This window comes from Trichechus manatus, unplaced genomic scaffold (assembly GCF_000243295.1).
Source record: "Trichechus manatus latirostris isolate Lorelei unplaced genomic scaffold, TriManLat1.0 scaffold00076, whole genome shotgun sequence".
NCBI lineage: Eukaryota > Metazoa > Chordata > Mammalia > Sirenia > Trichechidae > Trichechus > Trichechus manatus.
Genome location: NW_004444012.1, coordinates 1,667,078 through 1,688,058, shown reverse-complemented (window position 1 = coordinate 1,688,058; position 20,981 = coordinate 1,667,078). Strand labels below are relative to the sequence as shown.

Sequence of the window (20,981 nt, the reverse complement as noted above, 5' to 3'; positions counted from 1 at the left end):
TCTCAGCGCAGGAACCTCAGGTCCAAAGGACACGCTCTGCTCCCGGCACTGCTTTCTTGGTGGTATGAGGTTCCCATGTGTCTCTGCTCGCTTCTCTCTTTTATATCTCAAAAGAGACTGGCTTAAGACACTATTCAATCTTGTCTACCTCATCAGTATAACTGTCGCTAATCCATGTTATTAAATCATGGTGATTGAATTTACAACACATAAGGAAATCACATCAGATTACAAAATGGTACACAGTTATATAATACTGGGAATCGTGACCCAGCCAAGTTGACAGATATTTTTGGGTGACACAATTCAATCCATGACACATCCCATCCTCTTCCCAACCAACATCAATACCCACATTCTCTCCCCTTGGACCTATTACTACAGATAACTTTCCGTACAATCAAAGCCAACCTTTCTTCTAGGACACAAGATTCCCATCTGTCTCAACTTCATCAAATTTTCCCTTTCTTCTGGGCCTCCTCTCTGGCATACAAAAACGCTGTTATTTTTCCATCTTAATTAGAACAAAACAAAATCTTTCTTTAGATCCCATCTGCACCACCAGCTACCATTCCATTTTTCTGTTCTCTTTTTAAAGCAAAACTCCTCAAAAAAGTTATCTGAAATTCTCATTCTCTCTTAAGCCCACTCCAAATTATATTTTTACCCACACCACTGCACCAATATCCTCCAGTATGAAGATCACCAGTATCCTCCAGTATGAAGATCACCAGTATCCTCCAGTATGAAGATCACCAGTATACTCCAGTATGAAGATCACCAATATCCTCCATGCTTCTAAATTCAGTGGTCAATCCTCTGTCCTTTCTCTACTTGCTCTATCATTTGGGACAGTAAATCACTCCCTCCTTCCTTGACACACTTTCTTCATTTGGCATCCCAAAAAAAACAAAACCAAACCTGTTGCTGTCGGGTGATTTCGACCCATAGCAACCCTAGAAGACAGAGTAGAACTGCCCCACAGGGTTTCCAAGGAGCCGCTGGTGGATTTGAACTGCCAACCTTTTGGTTAACAGCCATATCACTTAACCACTGTGCCACCACCAGCCTCCACCAGCCTCCACCCAACATTTGGTATCCAGGACTCCACAATCTCTTGGTTTTCCTCCTACTGGACGTGCTTTCTCAGTTTACTTTGCTGATTGCTCCTCTTTGCTCCATTCTCTTCCTGTTGGGAGTTCCCCAGGTCAGTCCTGGTTCCACTTCTATATCTACACTCACCACCTCATGTAGTCCCAAAGTTTTACATACCAACTTTTACATGTGCAGATGACTCCCAAATGCACATCTACACCTCAGAAGCCCTCTTCCCAAACTCCACACTCAAACACCTAAATGCCTATTCAACATTTCTTCTTGCTGGTCAAATTGACATTGCTATGTTTAATGTATCAGAAACAATGCATGAGCTTCTCCTTACAAACAACTCTCGCCACAGTCTCTTCCTTCTCTGGCAATTCCACGCTTCCATTGCTCTGGTCATACACCCTGAAGTCATCCCTGACTTTTCTCCCTCACATCCAATCTGTCAGGAAATCCCAATGGCTCTACCTCCACACTAAACCCAATCTGATTACCTTTCACTGCCTCCATCACTACCGCCCTAGTTCAAGCTACCGTCTCTTGTGCAACTACAATCGTTTCCCTGGATCTCCGTAACAACTGGTTCTCCTGATGACACTGCATCCACCCGCCCAGTCTATATTTCAACACGGCAGCTAGAGTGAGCCTTTCCAAACACCAAGATAAACCATGTCACATTTCTGCTCAAAATTCTCTAATAGCTCTTCATTTCACTGAGTACAAAGCCAAGTTCTACAACATCCTACACTGGCCTACAATGCTCTAGAGGGTTCCTTCATCTTTTCTGTGTCACGAATCCCTTCTCACAATGTTTCTAACTTGGCAAAATAAAAAAAAAAAACAATGGACTGCAGAGGAAACCTTTTTTTTTTTTAACTCAGTTGTCAAAATATTTTAATTGTGATACAGTAATATATATACTTCCTTATTAGCCCACTAAATAACAAGATCTAGTGGCAGGTCTAATAACTAACATAATTTTGAAGTGATGATGAACACAAATGATATTTCAAGATAACCTGGAACAAATATAATGTGATATGATATCTGCGACATGTGTTGATGACAAGGTCATAGGTTCTGTTAAATTACTGAGGTTTGTTGTCTACATTCAAAATTGTAGGAAATGTTAAATTTCAGTTAGATGTTATTAAATATAAAAGTGAAGTATTTCCCATCCAAATTAACAGACCCATGAATTCTATAAATGAACTCCTGGGAGATCCATAGACCCTGGTGAAGTACCTCTGGCTCTACGTAACTTCTCGACCCTGCCTCCTGGAACTCTCTCCCTTAATAACTGCTTAACCACTCCAGTTATTCGGAGCACCCCGCACTCACTCTGTACTTAAGGCCTTTGCATTGGCTGTTCCGTCTTCCTGAATTCCCTTATCTCTTTCCAGTCTTTACTCAAGCATCGCCTTCTCAATGAGGCCTGCCTTAACCACCCTATAAAACTACAACCTGTCCTACTAATCCCCCTTATCCTCTTTTAAATTTCTTTTCCATAGCATTTATCACTATCTAACATACTCAGCTGCTAACCAAAAGGTCAGCAGTATGAATCCACCAGCTATACCTTGGAAACCCTATGGGGCAGTTCCACTCTGTCCTCTAGGGTTGCTATGAGTCAGAATTGACTCCACGGCAACGGGTTTGATTTGGTTTTTGGTTTTAACGTACTATACGGAGTCCCCTGGGTGGCACCAACAGTTAAGCACTAGACTATTAACCAAAAGGTTGGCAATTCAAACCAACACAGTTGCACCTCAAAAGAAAGGCCTGGCAATCTACTTCTGAAAGATCATAGCCACTGAAAACCCTATGGGGATCACAGTTCTGCTCTGACACACGAGATCATCATGAGTCAGAATCAACTCAACATCAACTGATTTGGTTTTTGGTTTTAACATACTATGGAGATATTTACTATATTTCTTTACTGTCTGCATTCGCCCCCTGGAAAGTCAGCTTCTTGAGGGCAGGAGCTTTTTTGTTTTGAACCATTTATGTAATTCAAACATCCAGAACAGAGCCTGGCACACAGAAGGTACTCAATCAATACTTCTTAAATAAATGTATACATTTCAAACAAAATTATTCGTTGAGTGTCTATTATGTGAATCACTTCCTCCACTTGCGACAATTTCACAGAAGAACACAATGTCAGAAAGTGTTATCCATTCTACATTAACATAGATCCAATATTTATTTCCTTCACAGCATTCCAAAGTGAACCCCCATTTTAATCCTCAGAAATGTCCCTATATTTATTCTGAAAGGGGCTAGCATGGCCTCACGTGTGAAATGACATATCTGTCAGTATAGCTTAACGGTGAAAAATGGTGGTTCTGGAGCCAACTATCAGGGTTCAAATACTGCAGCCAAGGAAAACTGTATAACTTCTCTAAGTTTCAATATCCTTATCAATAAAATGTGAATAATTATCTGCTTCATAGCATTATACCAAAAAACCTGTTGTCATTGAGTCAATTCTGACTCATAGCATGATCCAAAACCAAACCAAACCCGTTGCCATCGAGTCAGTTCCAACTTATGGCAAACCTATAGGACACAGCAGAGTTGCCACATAGAGTTTTCAAGGAGTGACTGATGGATTCAAACTTCTGATGTTTTGGTTAGAAGCCAAGCTTTTATCCCCTGTGCCACCAGCGTTCCCATAGCATGATAGTCAGGATTAAAATTAAATTGTTCATCCATATACATCCTTTGCCTCATTTCCATTGGATGTGGCAGGGGTAACACACAATATTCATTGTTTTTGCTATTGTCAGTGCGATACGGAAAAGCTCTCTTACAGTTCAAGCGGCAGAGTATCCACTTGTACCATTTATGAGTGCACAGTACCCCTCTCTCAGAAAGAATAACTTAATTTAGAAAATATTTTTAAACTGTAAAAGCAATAGAAGCATGCTGCATACAGTTTAGCAAACAACAGGAAATCGACCCTCTAAGATAACCACTGTGGTATTCTGCTGTACTTCCATATCTCTTTTATCAGGGTTGTCATCAGCAGACTTGACTTCTTTAATTCTGATGCCGACTGAAAATTAACAAGTAAAATAAATTAGACAGAAACTGCACTCCTTTCTTGCCGACCTCTCAGAGACCAGCCTCAGAGTTGTTCTGGAAGACGAGCTCACAACCTGGGCAGGGATGCTGGCTGGCTCTCCAGGTATAGCACAACCAGACAGAACCTCTTTGTGCTGGAGAGAGGTGTCTGTGTCCCATTCACCTGCACAGCCTCATCGCTTCAAACACCCTACAGCTGGCTCAGAATTTGGGGAGAGGCGTCGGGAGGGAGTCTGAAAGATTCTTCTCTGAGAGGCTGTGAAGGCTGGTGCTGGCGGCACAGGTGTGGGGCAGGCGAGGCGAGGGGAGTGAGTTGTCTGAGCGTGCTCATACTTGAGGAACTTGGCTGGGTCCCCTGTAACCTTAGGCTCCAGTCAAAACCAATGAAAACCAGGCAGCCAGCCACCAAGTGAAAGGAACTCTGCCCTCAGGAAAGAGAAACAGAACTGACATGTCTGTAGGAAGGAAGCAGCCACTTTCACTTGCTTTGGCACATAAAAACGGCGCCAAAAATGTCTATCATCATGCACGTTACCATTTTTGGGTGAGATCCAGTAAGTTACATTTTAACATGGCCACAGGTGTCCCTGACACAGCATTTTTCAAGGTGTGAACTAGCACTGCCTCTCCTGCTCATGCAACTCACTGACACTTTTCTAAAAAAAAACATACTCTTCACACATTTTTAAACTGACCTCTAAAATGTTTCATTACAAGTTTAAAGAGTCGCAAGGGATAAATTCTGAGACACTGATGAATACTGTTATGTTAAAATAAAACTATTATGTCACTCTTAAAAAGGAGCTAATGGAATCTAACATCATGATTTGCCACCCAGTGTTATTCATTTATTTTTGTTAAAAAGGTAAAAACATAAACTCTGCTTTAACATGCGGAAGTTTTACACAGTTCCTTTTTATCTTTTAAGGCTTATTTCAATTTCATTTTCTCACATACTTTGTCATAGAGTAATATATGCTTTTTATTAATCACCTCTCATATTTCCCATGCAACACAAATATAAGAATAATTTGATTTTTTAAAATTCCCCATGATCATGAAAATTTTAGTGTTACTCTTACTTCTGGACTGAGTTATCACAACTATTTTTATTAGTACCTAATCTACGAAAGGAACCCTAGTGGCGCAGTGGTTAAGAGCTTGGCTGCTAACCAAAAGGTCAGCAGATCGAATCTACCAGCCGCTCCTTGGAAACACTACAGAGCAGTTCTACTCCGGCCTATAGGGTCACTATGAGTTGGAACCGACTCAACGGCACATAATAACAACAACAATCTATGAAAACAATACATTAAAAGTTTATAATTATTAATCACAAATATTTAAATTTTATTTAAAATGTATCTCTCACGAAAATGGACAGGATAGGGTTTTGGTGCTCTAATAAAAAGGTGTCCCAGATACCATTATTAGGAATTATCCTTTCTTTGGCATACCGGGGATTTTTAAAACTGAGCAAGATACCATGGCAAGATCAGGGACGGGTAAGACTCAGGTCCTCCCTTTGTAAACTGGGTGTAAAACTTCATTTGAATTAAGAGTACTAACAGAAGCTGAGGATGAACATTAACTCGATCAAAATTATCCATGCCTCCACTGTACTCACTGAAAGGTCGCTCTGTGTCCCTCAGTTTGAAGCCTGCTGACCTGGAACCCAATTACAGTAAAACCTGTGAAAGCTGGCTCCTGTGTTTGGTGGAAACCTGTCAGAGAAGGAAAATTCAAATATTTTCCACTAAAACAAGCAATGAAAAGTGGTAAGACTGCACCCTGCCGTAGGTGAAAACTTGCGAGACCTAGAAGAACAAGGCAGTCCCGTTGAGTTCCAGTTCTCAGAGTTTCAGTGTGCATCCAAAATACCTGGGCATGTTGTCAAAAAGGCAGATTCATGGACCCCAGTCTGTCTTGGAAGAAGTACAGCCAGAACACTCCTTAGAAGTGAGGATGGTGAGACTTCATCTCACATACTCTGGACATGTTTCAACAAATGGATGCAACACTGAAGTGCTCACTCGTCTATGCCAAGAAATTTGGAAGACAGCTACCTGGCCAACTGACTGGAAGAGACCCATATCTGTGCCCACTCCAAAGAAAGGTGATCCAAAAGAATGCAGAAATTGTCGAACAATATCACTGATATCACATGCAAATAAAATTTTGCTGAAGATCATTCAGAAATGGTTGCAGCAGTACATCGGCAGAAAACTGCCAGAAATGCAAAGCGAATTTAGAAGAGGATGTGGAACCAGGGATAATCACTGCTGATGTCAGCTGGATCTTGGCTAAAAGCAGAGAATACCAGAAAGATGTTTACCTGTGTTTTATTGACTATGCAAAGGCATACAATTGTGTGGATCATAACAAATTATGGATGATATTGCTAAGAATGGGAATTCCAGAACACTTAATTGTGCTCATGAGGAACCTGTTCATAGACCAAAAGGCAGTCATTTGAACAGAACAAGGGGATACAGCGTGGTTTAAAATCAGGAAAGGTGTGTGTCAGGGTTGTATCCCTTCATCATACTTATTCAATCTGTATGCTGAGCAAATAATCTGAGAAGTGGACTATATGAAGAAGCAGGGCATCAGGATTGGAGGAAGACTCATTAACAACCTGTGCTATGCAGATGACACAACCTTGCTTGCTGAAAGTGAAGAGGACCTGAAGTACTTACTGATGACGATCAAAGACCACAGCCTTCAGTATGGATTACACCTCAACATAAAGAAAACAAAAATTCTCACAACTGGACCAATAAGCAACATCATGATAAATGGAGAAAATACTGAAGTTACCAAGTACTTCATTTTACTTGGATCCACAATCAACACCCATGGAAGCAGCCGTCAAGAAATCAAATGACAAATATAGGGAAAGTCAGTACAACTTGACCAAGGCAAAGCCACAGAAGCTTCCTAGACACATCCAAACACCCTGAGGGACCAAGTTACCGGGGCTGAGAGCTGGGGACCATGGTTTCAGGAGACATCTAGGTCAACTGCAATAACATAGTTCATAAAGAAAATGTTCTACATCCTACTTTTGTGAGTAGCGTCTGGGGTCTTAAAAGCCTGTGAGCAGCCAGCTAACATACACCTATTAGTGCCATCATGTTCAGAGCAAAGAAGAATGAAGAAAACCAGACACAAGGAGAATATTAGTCCAAAGGACTAATGAACTAATGAACTACAGCCTCCACCAGCCTGAGCCCAGAAGAACTAGATGGTGCCCAGCTACCACCACTGATCGCTCTGACAGGGATCACAATATAGAGTCTCAGACAGAGTGGGAGAAAAATGTAGAACAAAATTCAAATTCACAAAAAAAGACCAGACTTACTGGTCTGACAGAGACTGCAGGAATCCCTGAGACTATGGTCCCTGGACACCCTGCTAACTCAGAACTGAAGCCACTCCCGAAATCCACCTTTCAGCGAAAGATTAGACAGGCCTAGAAAACAAAGAATAACACGTGCAAGGAACATGCTTCTTAGTTCAATCAAGTATACAAGACCAAACAGGCAACACTTGCCCAAAAGCAACGATGAGAAGGCAGGAAGGGACAGGAAACCTGGACAAGTGGACACAGAGAACTCAGGGTTGAAAGGGAAAGGGGAGAGTGCTGACACATTGCAAGGAGCGCAGTGAATGTCACAAAACAATATGTGTATAAATTTATGAATGAGAAACTAATTTGCACTGTAAACTTTCACCTAAAACACAATACAATTAAAAAAAGAAAATAAATCAAATGATGTACTGCATTTGGTAGATGTAGTGCAAAAGACCTCTTCAACATGTTAAAAAGCAAAGATGTCACTTTCAAGACTACGGTGCACCAAGCTATGGTATTTTCCATCACCTTATATGTATGCGAAAGCTGGACAATGAATAAGGAAGACTGAAGAACTGATGCCTCTGAATTATGGCATTGGCAAAGAATATTGAATATACTACGGACCACCAGAAGAACAAACAAATCTGTCTTGGAAGAAGTACAAGTACAGCCCGACTGCTCCCTAGAAGCGAGGATGGTGAGATTTCATCTAGCATACTTTGGACATCTTATCAGGAGGGACCAGTCCCTGGAGAAGGACATCATGCCTGGTAGAGAAGGGCGTCAGTGAAAAAGAGGAAGATCTTCAGCGAGATGGACTGATAGTAGCTGCAACAATGGGCTCACACACAGCAACGATTGTGAGGATGGCACAGGACCGGGCAGCGTTTCGTTCCGTTGTACACGGGGTCACTATGAGTCAGAACTGACTCGGCAGCCCCTAAAAACAACAACAATTCAAGGTATTTGAAGTATAGCAGGCTTCCCAGGTTTTATCCCCCTCTCACTAAAGATTGAGAAGGACTGCATTGAGGGAATAAGACATATAAAAAGTTAAGCAATGTAAGATTTGGAGAACAATTCAACAATAGAAGAGCTATCACACAGCTGTGTCTGATGGGCAACGAAATTCAGAAAAGCTCATGAGGATGGGATGGTCAAAACTTTTATTAATGGAAGCAAAACTGGAGCTGAGGAAAAGATGGGTAGAATTTGGAAGATGAAAAGGCAGAGGCAAAAAATTTACCAAGTTTGAGAGGTATATGTAATTGATTTTATTGGTTTGATGGGACAGTTGATGCCCTCAGAAGGTATGGTGGCTCATCATGAAGGGACCCTGGTGGAATGGCAGGGGGTCACTGAATCTATAAGCAATGAAGCCTAAGTGTTATAAATACGATAATTAATTACTGTTAAAAATAGAAAGGGGTTATTGAGCAAATTAAATTTGAGGTGATTTGGTTTTAGACAGCGGTTTATGTGAATGAGTCCATCTGAGGCAAATCAACCTAGAGCCAAACATGTTTTATTCAAGAACTGCATAACCTGTAAAAATAATAATATATCACTATTGAGTCATACATTCATCCAGGCATGGCAATGAAATGAGTTTAAATGTAAAGTATTTCATTTTATTCTTCTAATAGCCCTGACAATAGGTTTAGCAAGAGAAGAGGTATGAGGCATCAACTAAAATGAAACAAAAAGTATCTACTGATTTTTATTATCTCTTTTCCCACTACCCTGCAGTGTCATGAATAATAAAGATGTCTGAATATATCTGTTCACAATAAAATAGAACTCACTGATTGCCTCTCCTCAGCGATCCTCTGGACCACTGCAAAGAACTCCAAACTGGTCTTCAGATTTGCCCACGGCAACCATTCACCCACTTCCAGACCCACATTCATCGTCAACAGCGCTACAGCAGACTTACAAAACTCGCATCCGGTCCTGTTACTCCCTGCCTAACACCTTTCAGTGGCTCCCCGCTGTCTGTTACAGCTCAAGGTCCTTAGCATGGCCTGCCACGCAGCCCCCGTCCCTACAAGACCTGGCCTCCTCGAGTCTCCAGGCCAATCACCCTTGCAATTCCATCCCTCTGGTCTCTCTTGCATGCAACCATAATGAACTACTTGCAGTTCTTCAAACAAGCCCCGCTCTTTCCTTCCTCTACCTGTTCGCTGTTCTTCGCCTCCCCTGGACTTACCTAGTTTAATGCTGTCTTCCAAGGCTGCTCAGGAGGTCTGTCCTAATCACTCCAGGTAGGACTGACGACACCCTCCTTTGTGATCCACTATATGCTACACAGGGTCACTATAAGTCGGAATCAACACAACGGGTTTAACGGAGCCCTAGGGGCGCAGTGGTTAAACGGCTCGGCTGCTAACCAAAAGTCAGCAGTTCAAATCCGCTCCTAGGAAACCCTATGGGGCAATTCTACTCTGTCCTATAGGGTCGCTATGAGTTGGAATTGACTCCACAGCAGTGTTTTTTTTTTTTTTTTAATAAGAGCATCTAGAATTTTTTATTGCACTTTTCTGTGTACATTTCACATCTCCCCAACTCTACCCTTCTGCCAACTCCCACCTTCCCCTCACCCTCCCAAACCTGAGCTACTTGAGTACAATGACCTTGTCTTCTTAATCTCTATATCCCAAGTATCTATCACACAAGCAGAGGAGATGCTCAGTATATATCTGCTAAATGAATTAATGAATACTTCGGTATCTGTAATAGTGAATTAATAACAGCACCAATGAATCAGACACTAGGAATGTGCTAGGTGTTACTAAATAAGAGACCTGATCCAGGAGCATCAGTAACTGATATCACGGCCATTTATTTACCTGCAACTTCTAAGACGGTAACACAAGATGCAACATGTGTTCTAACTAAGTCAAAGGAAATCCCCTAGGGGTCACCCTAGCCGTGCCATGCAGCCCAACACACAATGGTAGCTTTTGATCAAAATTCACTTCTGCTTATCTTCAATGGTGGCACACTGAAGGAGTCTTAGCCTTAAGAAAACATAACATCACCAGACAACAGCACAGAGGACAGAGCTGAAAACCATGTTTGCTGTTTCTATTTTAACAAATCTAACGCTCCACTACTAACTACACTGCACACTTTGTTATTTCAGATGCAGAAAACGTCCCTTAGTTTCCTGTAGTTTCCCTTATGCTGAATTCACAAAGTTGATTATTTTTGGCTAAGACTCTTTCTTACTGAAAATGACCAGAAAAATAAGCCAATCAAATCTAGGGCATCATCATGACCAAATAGGGCGTATCTCAAGAACATAGTGATGGCTCCACCCTAATAAATCTATAATGTAAGTGACTTAGATAATCAGACTTAGCAAGAAAATCACTTGGTCATTTCAACAACGATACCCCTAAAGCGTTAAAATCAACCTCCTTTTTCTGTGATTAAAAACACTCAGGAGTCTAATTGTATAAAGAATCTTCCTAACTTGATAAAGGTTATTAACTAAACATTTTCAGTAGAAGTCTATTGTAAACTATTTTCAACTTTGTTTTGGAGGTCCTAGCTAGCCGCAGGAGAAAGATGTGGCCGTCTGCTTCTGTAAAGATTAAACCAAAACAAATCTGCTGCCATAGAGTTGATTCTAACTCATAGCAACCCTAAAGGACAGAAAAGAAGCACCCACTGGGGTTTCCAAGGCTGCAATCTTTATGGAAGCAGACTGCTACATCTTGGCAGCTGATGGGTTTGAATCGCCAACCTTTCAGTTGGCAGCCGAGCACTTAACCACTGCACAACCAGACCTCCTTTGCACAATTTTAAAACTACATTAATTGCAAAGATATAGAATTGGCCCAAGGTTTAAGTACACGAATCAACAGAAAATAGTAAAGTATGCAGAAAGAGACTAGCACATAGAAAGGCATATGTATATGAGAGAGTTGGTATTCCCTATCTACAGAGTAAAAATGAACTATTTATTAAATGTTGTTGGGACAATTGGTTATCAATTTGAAAAAAAACAAAACAAAACTAATAATAGCAACTTACATTATTTTGGTTTTGCCATGTTCCAGGCACTGCGTGAGGCTCTTTAAATGTCTTATTTCACTGAATACTCACAACAACCTTTTGTTTTTTAAACAGATAAGGAACCTGCAGCACCTCCAGGTAATTAACTGGGGTGGAGTCACAGCCAGTAACTGCCGAAGCCTGAAATTTGACTCCGTGACACTGGAGCCCATAGTCCAAGCTCTCTAATCATTACAGGACATTGCCTCTCTTTAATACAGCCTTACCTACACCACATACAAAAATAATTTCTAGCTAGAATAAAAACTTAAACATAGATATGTGTGTTTATTAGTTAGAAATACACATATTGTTAAAGTTTAGGTTGCAGAAGGCATGAAGACCAAAAAATAACAAATCCAGATACCATGAAGGAAAAGATTTGACTACTGAAACATAAAACTTCTGTATAAAGAATGACACCATGAGATTAAAGACGCAGCAAGCTTTGTTTTGCAACATACACAACAGTCAAAGGACTAATTTCCTTAATATATAAAGAGTTCCTTCAAAAAGTAAGGGGAAAAAAACCCAAAAAGGGCAAAGAACACCGAAAAGCAAGTCACAAAAGAAGGAACCCAAATGGTCGATAACCACCAGTATCAGAGAAATACGAATTAGAAACAATAGTATGTATGTCAGTTTTCTACCCATCCTGATAGGCAGAAATTTAATGACTGCTGGTGAAGTGTGAGGAGAAGGCATTCTCCTTTTGATTTAGTATCAACCGATTCAGTATTCTGGGAGGACAACTGTGTAGTATCTACCAGCAGTTAAAATGGACAAGGATTCTAACACGGCAATTCTGCTTCTGTCCTATAAACCTACTCATACGCGTGGCCAAAACAGATGTACAAAAAGTATGAGAATTTCATTACAGCATTTGTTCGCAGGAGTGAAAATTCTGAAATGATGAAAACGTCCATCAATAATAGAAGAGTTCAATAAGTTATAGTTATTACTTTAAGGAACACTATGCATCCATTAAAAGGAATGGGACAGAATGGGATAGCTCTGCAGGTACTGACATAGAAAGGTGTCTGATATATGGTTAAAAAAAGAAGCTTATTTCAGGGCTGTATGTACAGTATGGCCTGTATGTGCAAAGAGCATGTCTGATAGGCCATTTTGTGTACATGTATGCTCCAATGCATCTAAAACAGTCTGCAAAGCTATAAAAGAAACTGTTCACAGGGATCTAAAGAGGCAGTGGAATTGAGGTGCAGTACGGAAACCCTGGTGGTATAGTGGTTAAGTGCTACAGATGCTAACCAAAAGGTTGGCAGTTCGAATCCACCAGGCACTCCTTGGAAACTCTATGGCAGTTCAACGCTGTCCTATAGGGTCACTATGAGTCAGAATCAACCTGACAGCAATGGGTTTTTTGTTTTTGTTTTCATGAAGGACAGCAAATGCTGCTGCAAAAGACCTCTTTAAAGTGTTAAAAAGCACAGCTGTCACTTTGAGGACTAAGGTGCACCTGACCCAAGCCATGGGGTTTTTAATCGCCTCATATGCATGTGAAAGCTGGACAATGAACAAGGAAGACGGAAGAAAAATTGATGTCTTTGAATTATGGTGTTGGCAGAGAATGTTGACTATCCCATGGGCATGTTCAGTATGTATTTAGATCTTTGTGACAAGCTGCCATCACTGCATGGAGTAATGGTGATAGACCAGAAGGAGGAATCTACAGAGATTAAAGACCAGGAGAACCTGGTATCTTGGCGTAGAAAGAGTAATATTGGGCAACTGGAGGACAAGCATAGGCTGTACTCTTTACAGGAGCAGATCGCCAGGTCTTTTCTCTCACAGAACCACTGCTGGGTTTGAACCACCAACCTTTTGGTTAGCAGTCGAGCTGACCCATTGCACCACCCCACCCCCAAACCAAATCCACTGCTATCGAGTTGATTCCAACTCATAGCAGAGCGACCCTATAGGACAGAGCAGAACTGCCCCATAGGGTTTCCAAGGCTGTAAATCTTTAGGGAAGCAGAATGCCACATCTTTCCCCCTCGGAGCATCTGGTGAGTTTGAACCACTGACCTTAAGCTTAGCAGCAGAGTGCTTAACCACTGCATCACCAGGGCTCCTTAAAAAATGTGGCATAGGCTATGGCGTATCAAACCTCATTCTCATCTCCCTAAGGAGAGACCCCAAAGTGGATTTGATGGGCTGGTTTTATTTTCTTTAAGACACAATAAAACTACTAAAATATAAGCCATTGCTGTCGAGTCGATTCTGACTCAGAGCGACCCTACAGGACAGGGCAGAACTGCTCCGTAGGGTTTCTAAGGCTGTAATCTTTACTGAAGGAGACTGTCACGTTTTTCTCCCACAGAGTGGCTGGTGGATTTGAACTACCGACCTTTCGGTTAGCAGCTGACAGTTAACCACTTCACCACCAGGGCTCCTCACTAAAATATACAAGAATTAAAATACAAACGTTTGTCCATGTTGACTTAAACTCAGGCCTATGGTGGATCACGCATTTTAGCAGAGAAGCTGTGGCTCAGCAGATGTTAAGTGAATAAGCCCCATCTGAACTTTGTAAGACTCCTCAGACCAGAAATATTTTTACTTGCTTTAAATTACTTAAGTGAGCCTCCAGAGTATTAAAAATATCATTAGAACTCCCTTCTTTGATTTTTTTATACGGGGGGGTCAAAACAGCAGCATTAAATGACCAAGTCAATTTCTGCAGATGTGTCCAGCGAGCCTCGTATGCTCTCCTTTGTTACTCAGATTTGACTCACTCAGGTCCTGTCATTTTTTATAACCAGTGTAATTCGTAAATGCTCCTGCCCCCCTGTGTTTTTCTTGCTGGATCTTTAAATAACAGTATATAGGCAGGAAAAAATCCATCACTCTCCACTGCTCCATATTTTTAATATTCTACAAATCCAGACTCTCTGTTTTAATCTCTTGGTTCTACTCCCGTGTGCCAAAGATCTTTACCAACATTTCCCTGAACCAACTATGTGATTCCTGAGTTGCTGATCTACACACACAATGGGACTCCCTCTCCTTAATGTCAAGCGTTAGCCCCCATGTGTACAGGTGGAGTCAATCTGCCCGTCTCTACAGCTTCCAGCGAGATAGTAAGCCAGGCTTAGCACAGTCACTTGTCCTCCAGTTGCCCAATATTACTCTTTCTACGCCAAGATACCAGGTTCTCCTGGTCTTTAATCTCTGTAGATTCCTCCTTCTGGTCTATCACCATTACTCCATGCAGTGATGGCAGCTTGTCACAAAGATCTAAATACATACTGAACATGCCCACTGCCTAGACTATGAAAGAGGACACTTAGGATAACTCATCTGGACGCGTGGCTCTAAAGGTAAATTCATTCACAGCTAATGCAGCCTGTTAGCTATGAATGGAGGAATTAACACTCAGAGTACAGGAGGGTAATGAAATAGCCTGAGATATTTATAGCTCTGCCTGGCTGGTGAAGCAAGGCTGTCTGAGTCACCAGGAAGCGTGGTGAACAGCTCTATGACTCTGCAATGAAAGGAATCCGAGTTAGAAACAAACCAGAATGTAGGTGGACCCTTACTAAACTGAGGGATGGTTATTTCTCTATCCCAATTCAAAATACTCTAAGTAGGGACGTTTCCGAGGTGCTCCAAGGTTCTGGTGGGGTGAGTAAGCCCCAGGAGACGTCCCACTCACAATAACCACGGTGCCCTGTGCTCGGTCCTCTTTCCAACAGGAGCCATGGTCCTCGTACAGCAGGACAACCTACACGTCATCAGCTCCCTGCCCCAGCCAGCTCTGAGGTGCAAGTGGAGAGGACAGCATCTCCGGAGGCACATTGGAAGAGAAACCAAATATGCAGTTTATTTTGCTTCAGAAAACATGAGAGCTTTTCTTCTTTGTGTTTTTTCTCTCTCATGCCATGGGCAATTTAAGTGACCGCAGGTTCCCCAAATAGCACCGTTTTAATCCCGCAAACATTAATCTCATTTCCCGTCAGGATTCTGAGGCACATACCACGACAATATATATTTTTAAATTTCTGAACAGATAATGAGAAATTTCAGGCGATCTGTCATAGTACGAAATACGAGGTGAACAGGAAACAGAAGCCCAAGTGATGGGCTGAGTGTTTGGAACAGGGGCTCTTCATCTGAACCAGGGGGTCCACAGACAGTTGCCGGGTAGGGGAGGAAGGTCTGAAACATACACAAAATTACCTGCAGCGTTTTCTTCTGTCGCTTTCTATCATCAACAGATTTTCCAAGGCGTCTCAAAATATTAAGAATCATTGCTAGGTGCCAGCGAGTCGTTTTTGACACAAAGCGACCCCATGTATGGAGTAGAACTGCCCACAGGGTTTTCTTGACTGTAATCTTTATGGAAGCAGATCACCAAGTCTTTCTCCCACAGAGTGGCTGGGTGGGTTCCAACCACCAACCTTTCAATTAGCAGCCAAGCACTTAACCATTTGCGCCACCCAGGATCCTGAAAAATCATTAGCCAGAAGAAGACAGGGGAAGGTACCCGCTAAGGTCATCAGTCAGTCCAAACATGTTTGTCACTCAGTCAAGTCCTGGCCTTTGGAGGAAAATCAGCTGTAGCAAACCCACTATGCTTGAGTCACTAGATTCTTAGGAATACTCTTAGAACTTATGGAAGAAAAGAAACAAATCACAGGAAAGAAAGTCATATCATGTACTTATTTTTAAAAAATAATATGCTTGGGACTATACTTAGAAGCAAGCATACACTATATATAAACACACATTTTTATATATACTTAACTTATATATGTATATATACATATAACATTTTTTTTAAGTCACTGAAGGGCATATAAGAAAATCTGAATGAATAGTTTGATAAGACATGTTCCTAGGTAGAAATACTAAGCATCTTAAAGTTCTCAATTGTCAAATTAACTTATAATTGTGCTTTGGCCAATGGGAGCACGGGAAGGAGACCAGAGAAATGGAGGAAAGAGGGGATTTATCCCCCCAGTGCCCTCCCCACCAGGTCACCACAGATGGGCTGCGTCCCTCTCCTGAAGGCCACAGCTCCTGCCAGGCAGCCGCCATACTGCCCAGCCTCCCTCGGAAGTTCTGAGTGCCTGGGCACTGCTTCCTCCCCTCAGCGCTCTCTTCAGTATCAAATGATAAGTTCTGAATAAAAGAAAACCCAAGCAGTGATAAGCCCAAGGCGGCTGAGGGCAGCACAAGGAGAGTGGGGGAAGGGGAGGCTCATGATGAAGAGACACAGTGCCGCCAATCCAGGCTGGCCACGGACTGGGCATGGACGCCAACAGCACACTCGACACCTGCATGCTAGAGTCCAGACCCCCATGTCACTGACTTAACAGGTAACACGCTCCAAGAAAAAGTAAGGCGCACAGAGGATGTGAAAACACAAGACTTCAGACACACAGAACTTCAGACACCGTCACGGCTTGAATTATGTACCCCCAAAAATGTGTGTATCAATTTGGCTAGGCCTTCATTCCCAGTAGTGTGCGGTTGCCCTCCATTTTGTGATTGCAATTTTAGGTTAAACAGGATTAGGGTGGGATTGTAACATTCTTACTAAGGTCACATCCCTAATCCAATGTAAATGGAGTTTCCCTGGGGTGTGGCCTGCACCACCTTTTATCTTACAAGAGATAAAAGGAAAGGGAAGCAAGCAGAAAGGGGGGACCTCAAACCACCAAGAAAGCAGCACCAGGAGCTGAGTGTGTCCTTTGGACCCGAAGTTCCTGTGCAGAGAAGCTGCTAGTCCGGAGAAAGACTGATGATGAGGACCTTCCTCCAGAGCCCACCTAGAGAGAAAGCCTTCCCCTGGAGCTGACACCCTGAATTTGGATTTCTAGCCTACTAGACTGTGAGAGAATAAATTTCTCTTTGTTAAAGCCACCCACTTGTGGTATTTCTGTTAGCGCAGCACTAGATAACTAAGACACCTTGAGGTATCTTGAATTTAATTAATTTCTCCATCTCTGTTCCCAACAGAGTGGCAAATTCTCTGTCTCCCTCAGACAGGAAAGCCAATGAAAATATGACACTGTGTTAAATTACAAGCCAAATACTTACAAGACTCCAGTTTTCTGAACAACCAAGTTTTAGAAAACCAGAGATACTGCCGACTTCCTCAAAATGAGCAAAAAATAATAAGGTAACCCACACTGGTTTCAAATAACAGGATAAAAATGAGTCTCTTCTAGGCATGGGCTGTCTTGTTCTTTTTAGTACCCCCAAAGTGTGTTAACAGAGTACTGAGCACTTAAAAAGCTCTCAAGAAGGTGAGCACCAGACCCAGGAGCATGCGATGCGTGTCACGGTCCTGTCAAGCCAAGGGGACTGGCCGGAGAGCCAGCTGCTGTCTCTGGACAATGGCCGGCCTGCTCACTGTGTAAGTGCCTTCACAGCCCACCCAAGAGAAGCTTTACTGTCTCCCTCCCTGTTCCCATCTCATCCTAGACCTTAGAAAGCTCTGGGGACACATTTCATTACTTAAAAAATAGACTGCGGAAGTCGAGGTAAACTAACGTGCTCCTCTGAAGCTCTGGTAACAGAAGACAGAAGGAGAGATGACAGAATCTACGAAGAGGTATAAAAAACCAGTTACTGCTGAATTGATTTCAACTCATGGCAACCCCGTGTGTGTCAGAGTAGAAACGGGTTCATAGGATTTTCAGTGGCTGATTTTTCGGAAGTAGATCAACAGCCTTTCTTCCCAGGTGTCTCTAGGTGGACTTGAACCTCCAATCTTTCAGTCAGCAGCTGAGCTCGTTAACCACAATGCCCCATTATTACCTGAAGTTAATTGTAAAACCATTTATAATTAAACATAAAATCATTTCATTCTCTACTCAGCCAATGCCCATCATTACAAGGAAGACAGCTATGATATACCAGTAGGGACAAGACTAAGGTCACTAACATAATTAGGAATTAAGAATTCACAGGATTCTGGTTTTTTATTAAACTATACTTCAGTACTTTTAATCATTCAAACTAAGCCAGACCAAGACAACAATTACTTAGTATGTCACCTCATACTGCAATCACAGTCACTTCAACTCTGGCAAGTCAAATGAGGGCAAGAAGACTGAAGAGAAAGATACATCTTCATCAAGGATATGGTGTTTTCATTCGATAAATCAGACACTGCAGAAACAATGCAGTGGAGTAGTTAATGTCTTGGAAAGTCCTAAGTTAGCAACTGTGTAAATGGAGGCTGAAAACGGTCAGGTTGTACACCTCAGGATTCAACTAGCATGTTCTCAATCGCTGAAGTGATACGACAATAATGCAGAAAAGTCATACATTACTGAACCACGTGAACTTTGATTCACTTATGTCTATCAAAGAATAGAAACAGAAAGAATTGTTTTCTGACACCCAGATAGACTGATCTTAATATGGGCAGATACCTAAGACAGCCAACAAAATATAAGTCATTTATTGATAATCTTCAAAGAAAAGGAAAAAAAGCGAAAAAAGTTTCAATGATACACATGAAATCAAGATACATCCACCCGCTTCACTCTTCAGAGTTTTTTAACTTCATGTGAACCCTCCACTTAAAAGAGAAAAAATATCTCAAGCCCCATTCCACTTAAGCAGATTCAAGTAAAGTTCCTGGGAAGGTTTCCAGGGAGTTGGATTGCTTTAAAATTGGCCATGCATTAAATAAAGCTTTGTCTAATAAAAGTGGAAGAATAACTGATACCGTATCTGTACATTCACCCTGCACAAGGTTCCTTTAGCTCAAAAGCATTACTCAAAGACCAACAGCTAATCAGATTACAGCTCTGGAGAGTCACACTGCCAGCTCACATCAACATTATATGAGGGCCTAGCATCTGCTTCCTAAGGAATTTGTAATCTACCCTGCCCATTAGCTCCCAAAAGGTTCTCCTACTTTACACACACAGGCCCTTCCTTCATTCACTCCATTGCATTCACCTTTCATCTCTGAGAGATTCGTTAATGATACATGTGTAAGGTTCACCTTAACAGCAAAACCAAAAAGAAAAGCCTTCAGCATTGCGTTTTATAAGGAAACAAAACCCAAATTCTGAGAGTCTACTGAACTAGGACTAAAGGCCATTACAGCAAGAGATTCAGTCCCGGGTACCTGGCTTCCTTTCACTTTACCTGCTTCAGTGTACTTCAATCCCACTTTTTCTTCTGTGTCTTTTGTCTTTGGGGGTGGCCAGACAGCCTGGAGTCGGCCAGGAGTCCTGTCGTCCTGCTCTGTGGGGCTCTGGTCTGGCTGTTGAAAAAACGGGCAAAGAAAAGCATAAGTTAAATGAAATGCGGCCAGAGCCAATGAATTACTGAAAACAAACACGTGGACTCTAATTCTAAAATGAATGTTAACGGCCAGCCAGCTGCACATGACTCTCATTCACTGTAACCGAGACAATGCCTTATTACAGTGTGACCCTTTTCCAGAAATGGACAACTTATCAATCGGGGTCAACGCCAAAAACAACTCAAAGTTAAGCACTACACAACACTTAACAGATGATTTTTATCATATAACTGTTAAGAATCACAAACTCACTGTGATCTGAAGATACAGATATAAATGTACCACACTCAGGTATATTTAGAGGAATGTTTATAATGTATCCCAAACAACTTCAAGGTTCATTATAGCATAAGACTAATTTTCCATTCTCCATGAACATTAGTTATAGGCCAAGACATACTTCTCCAAGCACTCCACACTTGTAATTTCAGGGTTTTTTTTTTTTCCCCTATAAAATACAAATGAGATAGATGTTGTATTCAAGTTGTTTTTTATGGGAGTTGATATTGATAACTAGGATAATACTATATATATATTGTGTTTAGCTTAGATTTTTTATTTTTATTGTTTTAGCCAACACTCAAGACAGTTTTTCCAAAGGTTTTGCAATTTTTAATGTTTTAACTAAATAAAACCAAAAATCTGTTGTCATCGAGTCATTTCTGACTTATGGCCACCCTACAGGACGCAGTAGAACTGCTCCATAGGGTTTCCAAGGAGCAGCTGGTGGATATGAACTGTTGACCTTTTGGTTAGTAGCCAAATACTTAACCACTGTACCACCAGGGCTCCTTTAACTGAATATATTAACTTACATATACAAAAGAAAATGACAATCTTACACTAAGTCGATATTAAACAAGAAATTCTATCCATTGTTCTTATGAACATTTACTATCTACTGGACAGGTGTTTGCTAGTCTTTACAAATTACCTGAACCAGCGTTCTTTGAATAATAACAGTTAGTTCCCATTAACTGGTTGCTTACCATGTACTAACTTCATTTAATCCTCACAACCACCCTAAAATGACTCGCTGCCATCGAATTGATTCTGACTCAT

General features: G+C 41.5%; 1 protein-coding gene across 2 annotated transcripts in view; it reads right to left on the bottom strand.

The window, feature by feature from the left end:
- FMN1 (formin 1) overlaps window positions 1–20,981 on the bottom strand; it is a 471,169-nt gene that overhangs the window by 337,272 nt on the left and 112,916 nt on the right. For both annotated transcript variants that reach the window (XM_012556758.2, XM_004380593.2), the window contains one exon: window positions 19,760–19,877. In XM_012556758.2, coding sequence (XP_012412212.1) covers window positions 19,760–19,877 — 118 coding nt within the window. The remainder of the gene's footprint in view (window positions 1–19,759; window positions 19,878–20,981) is intronic.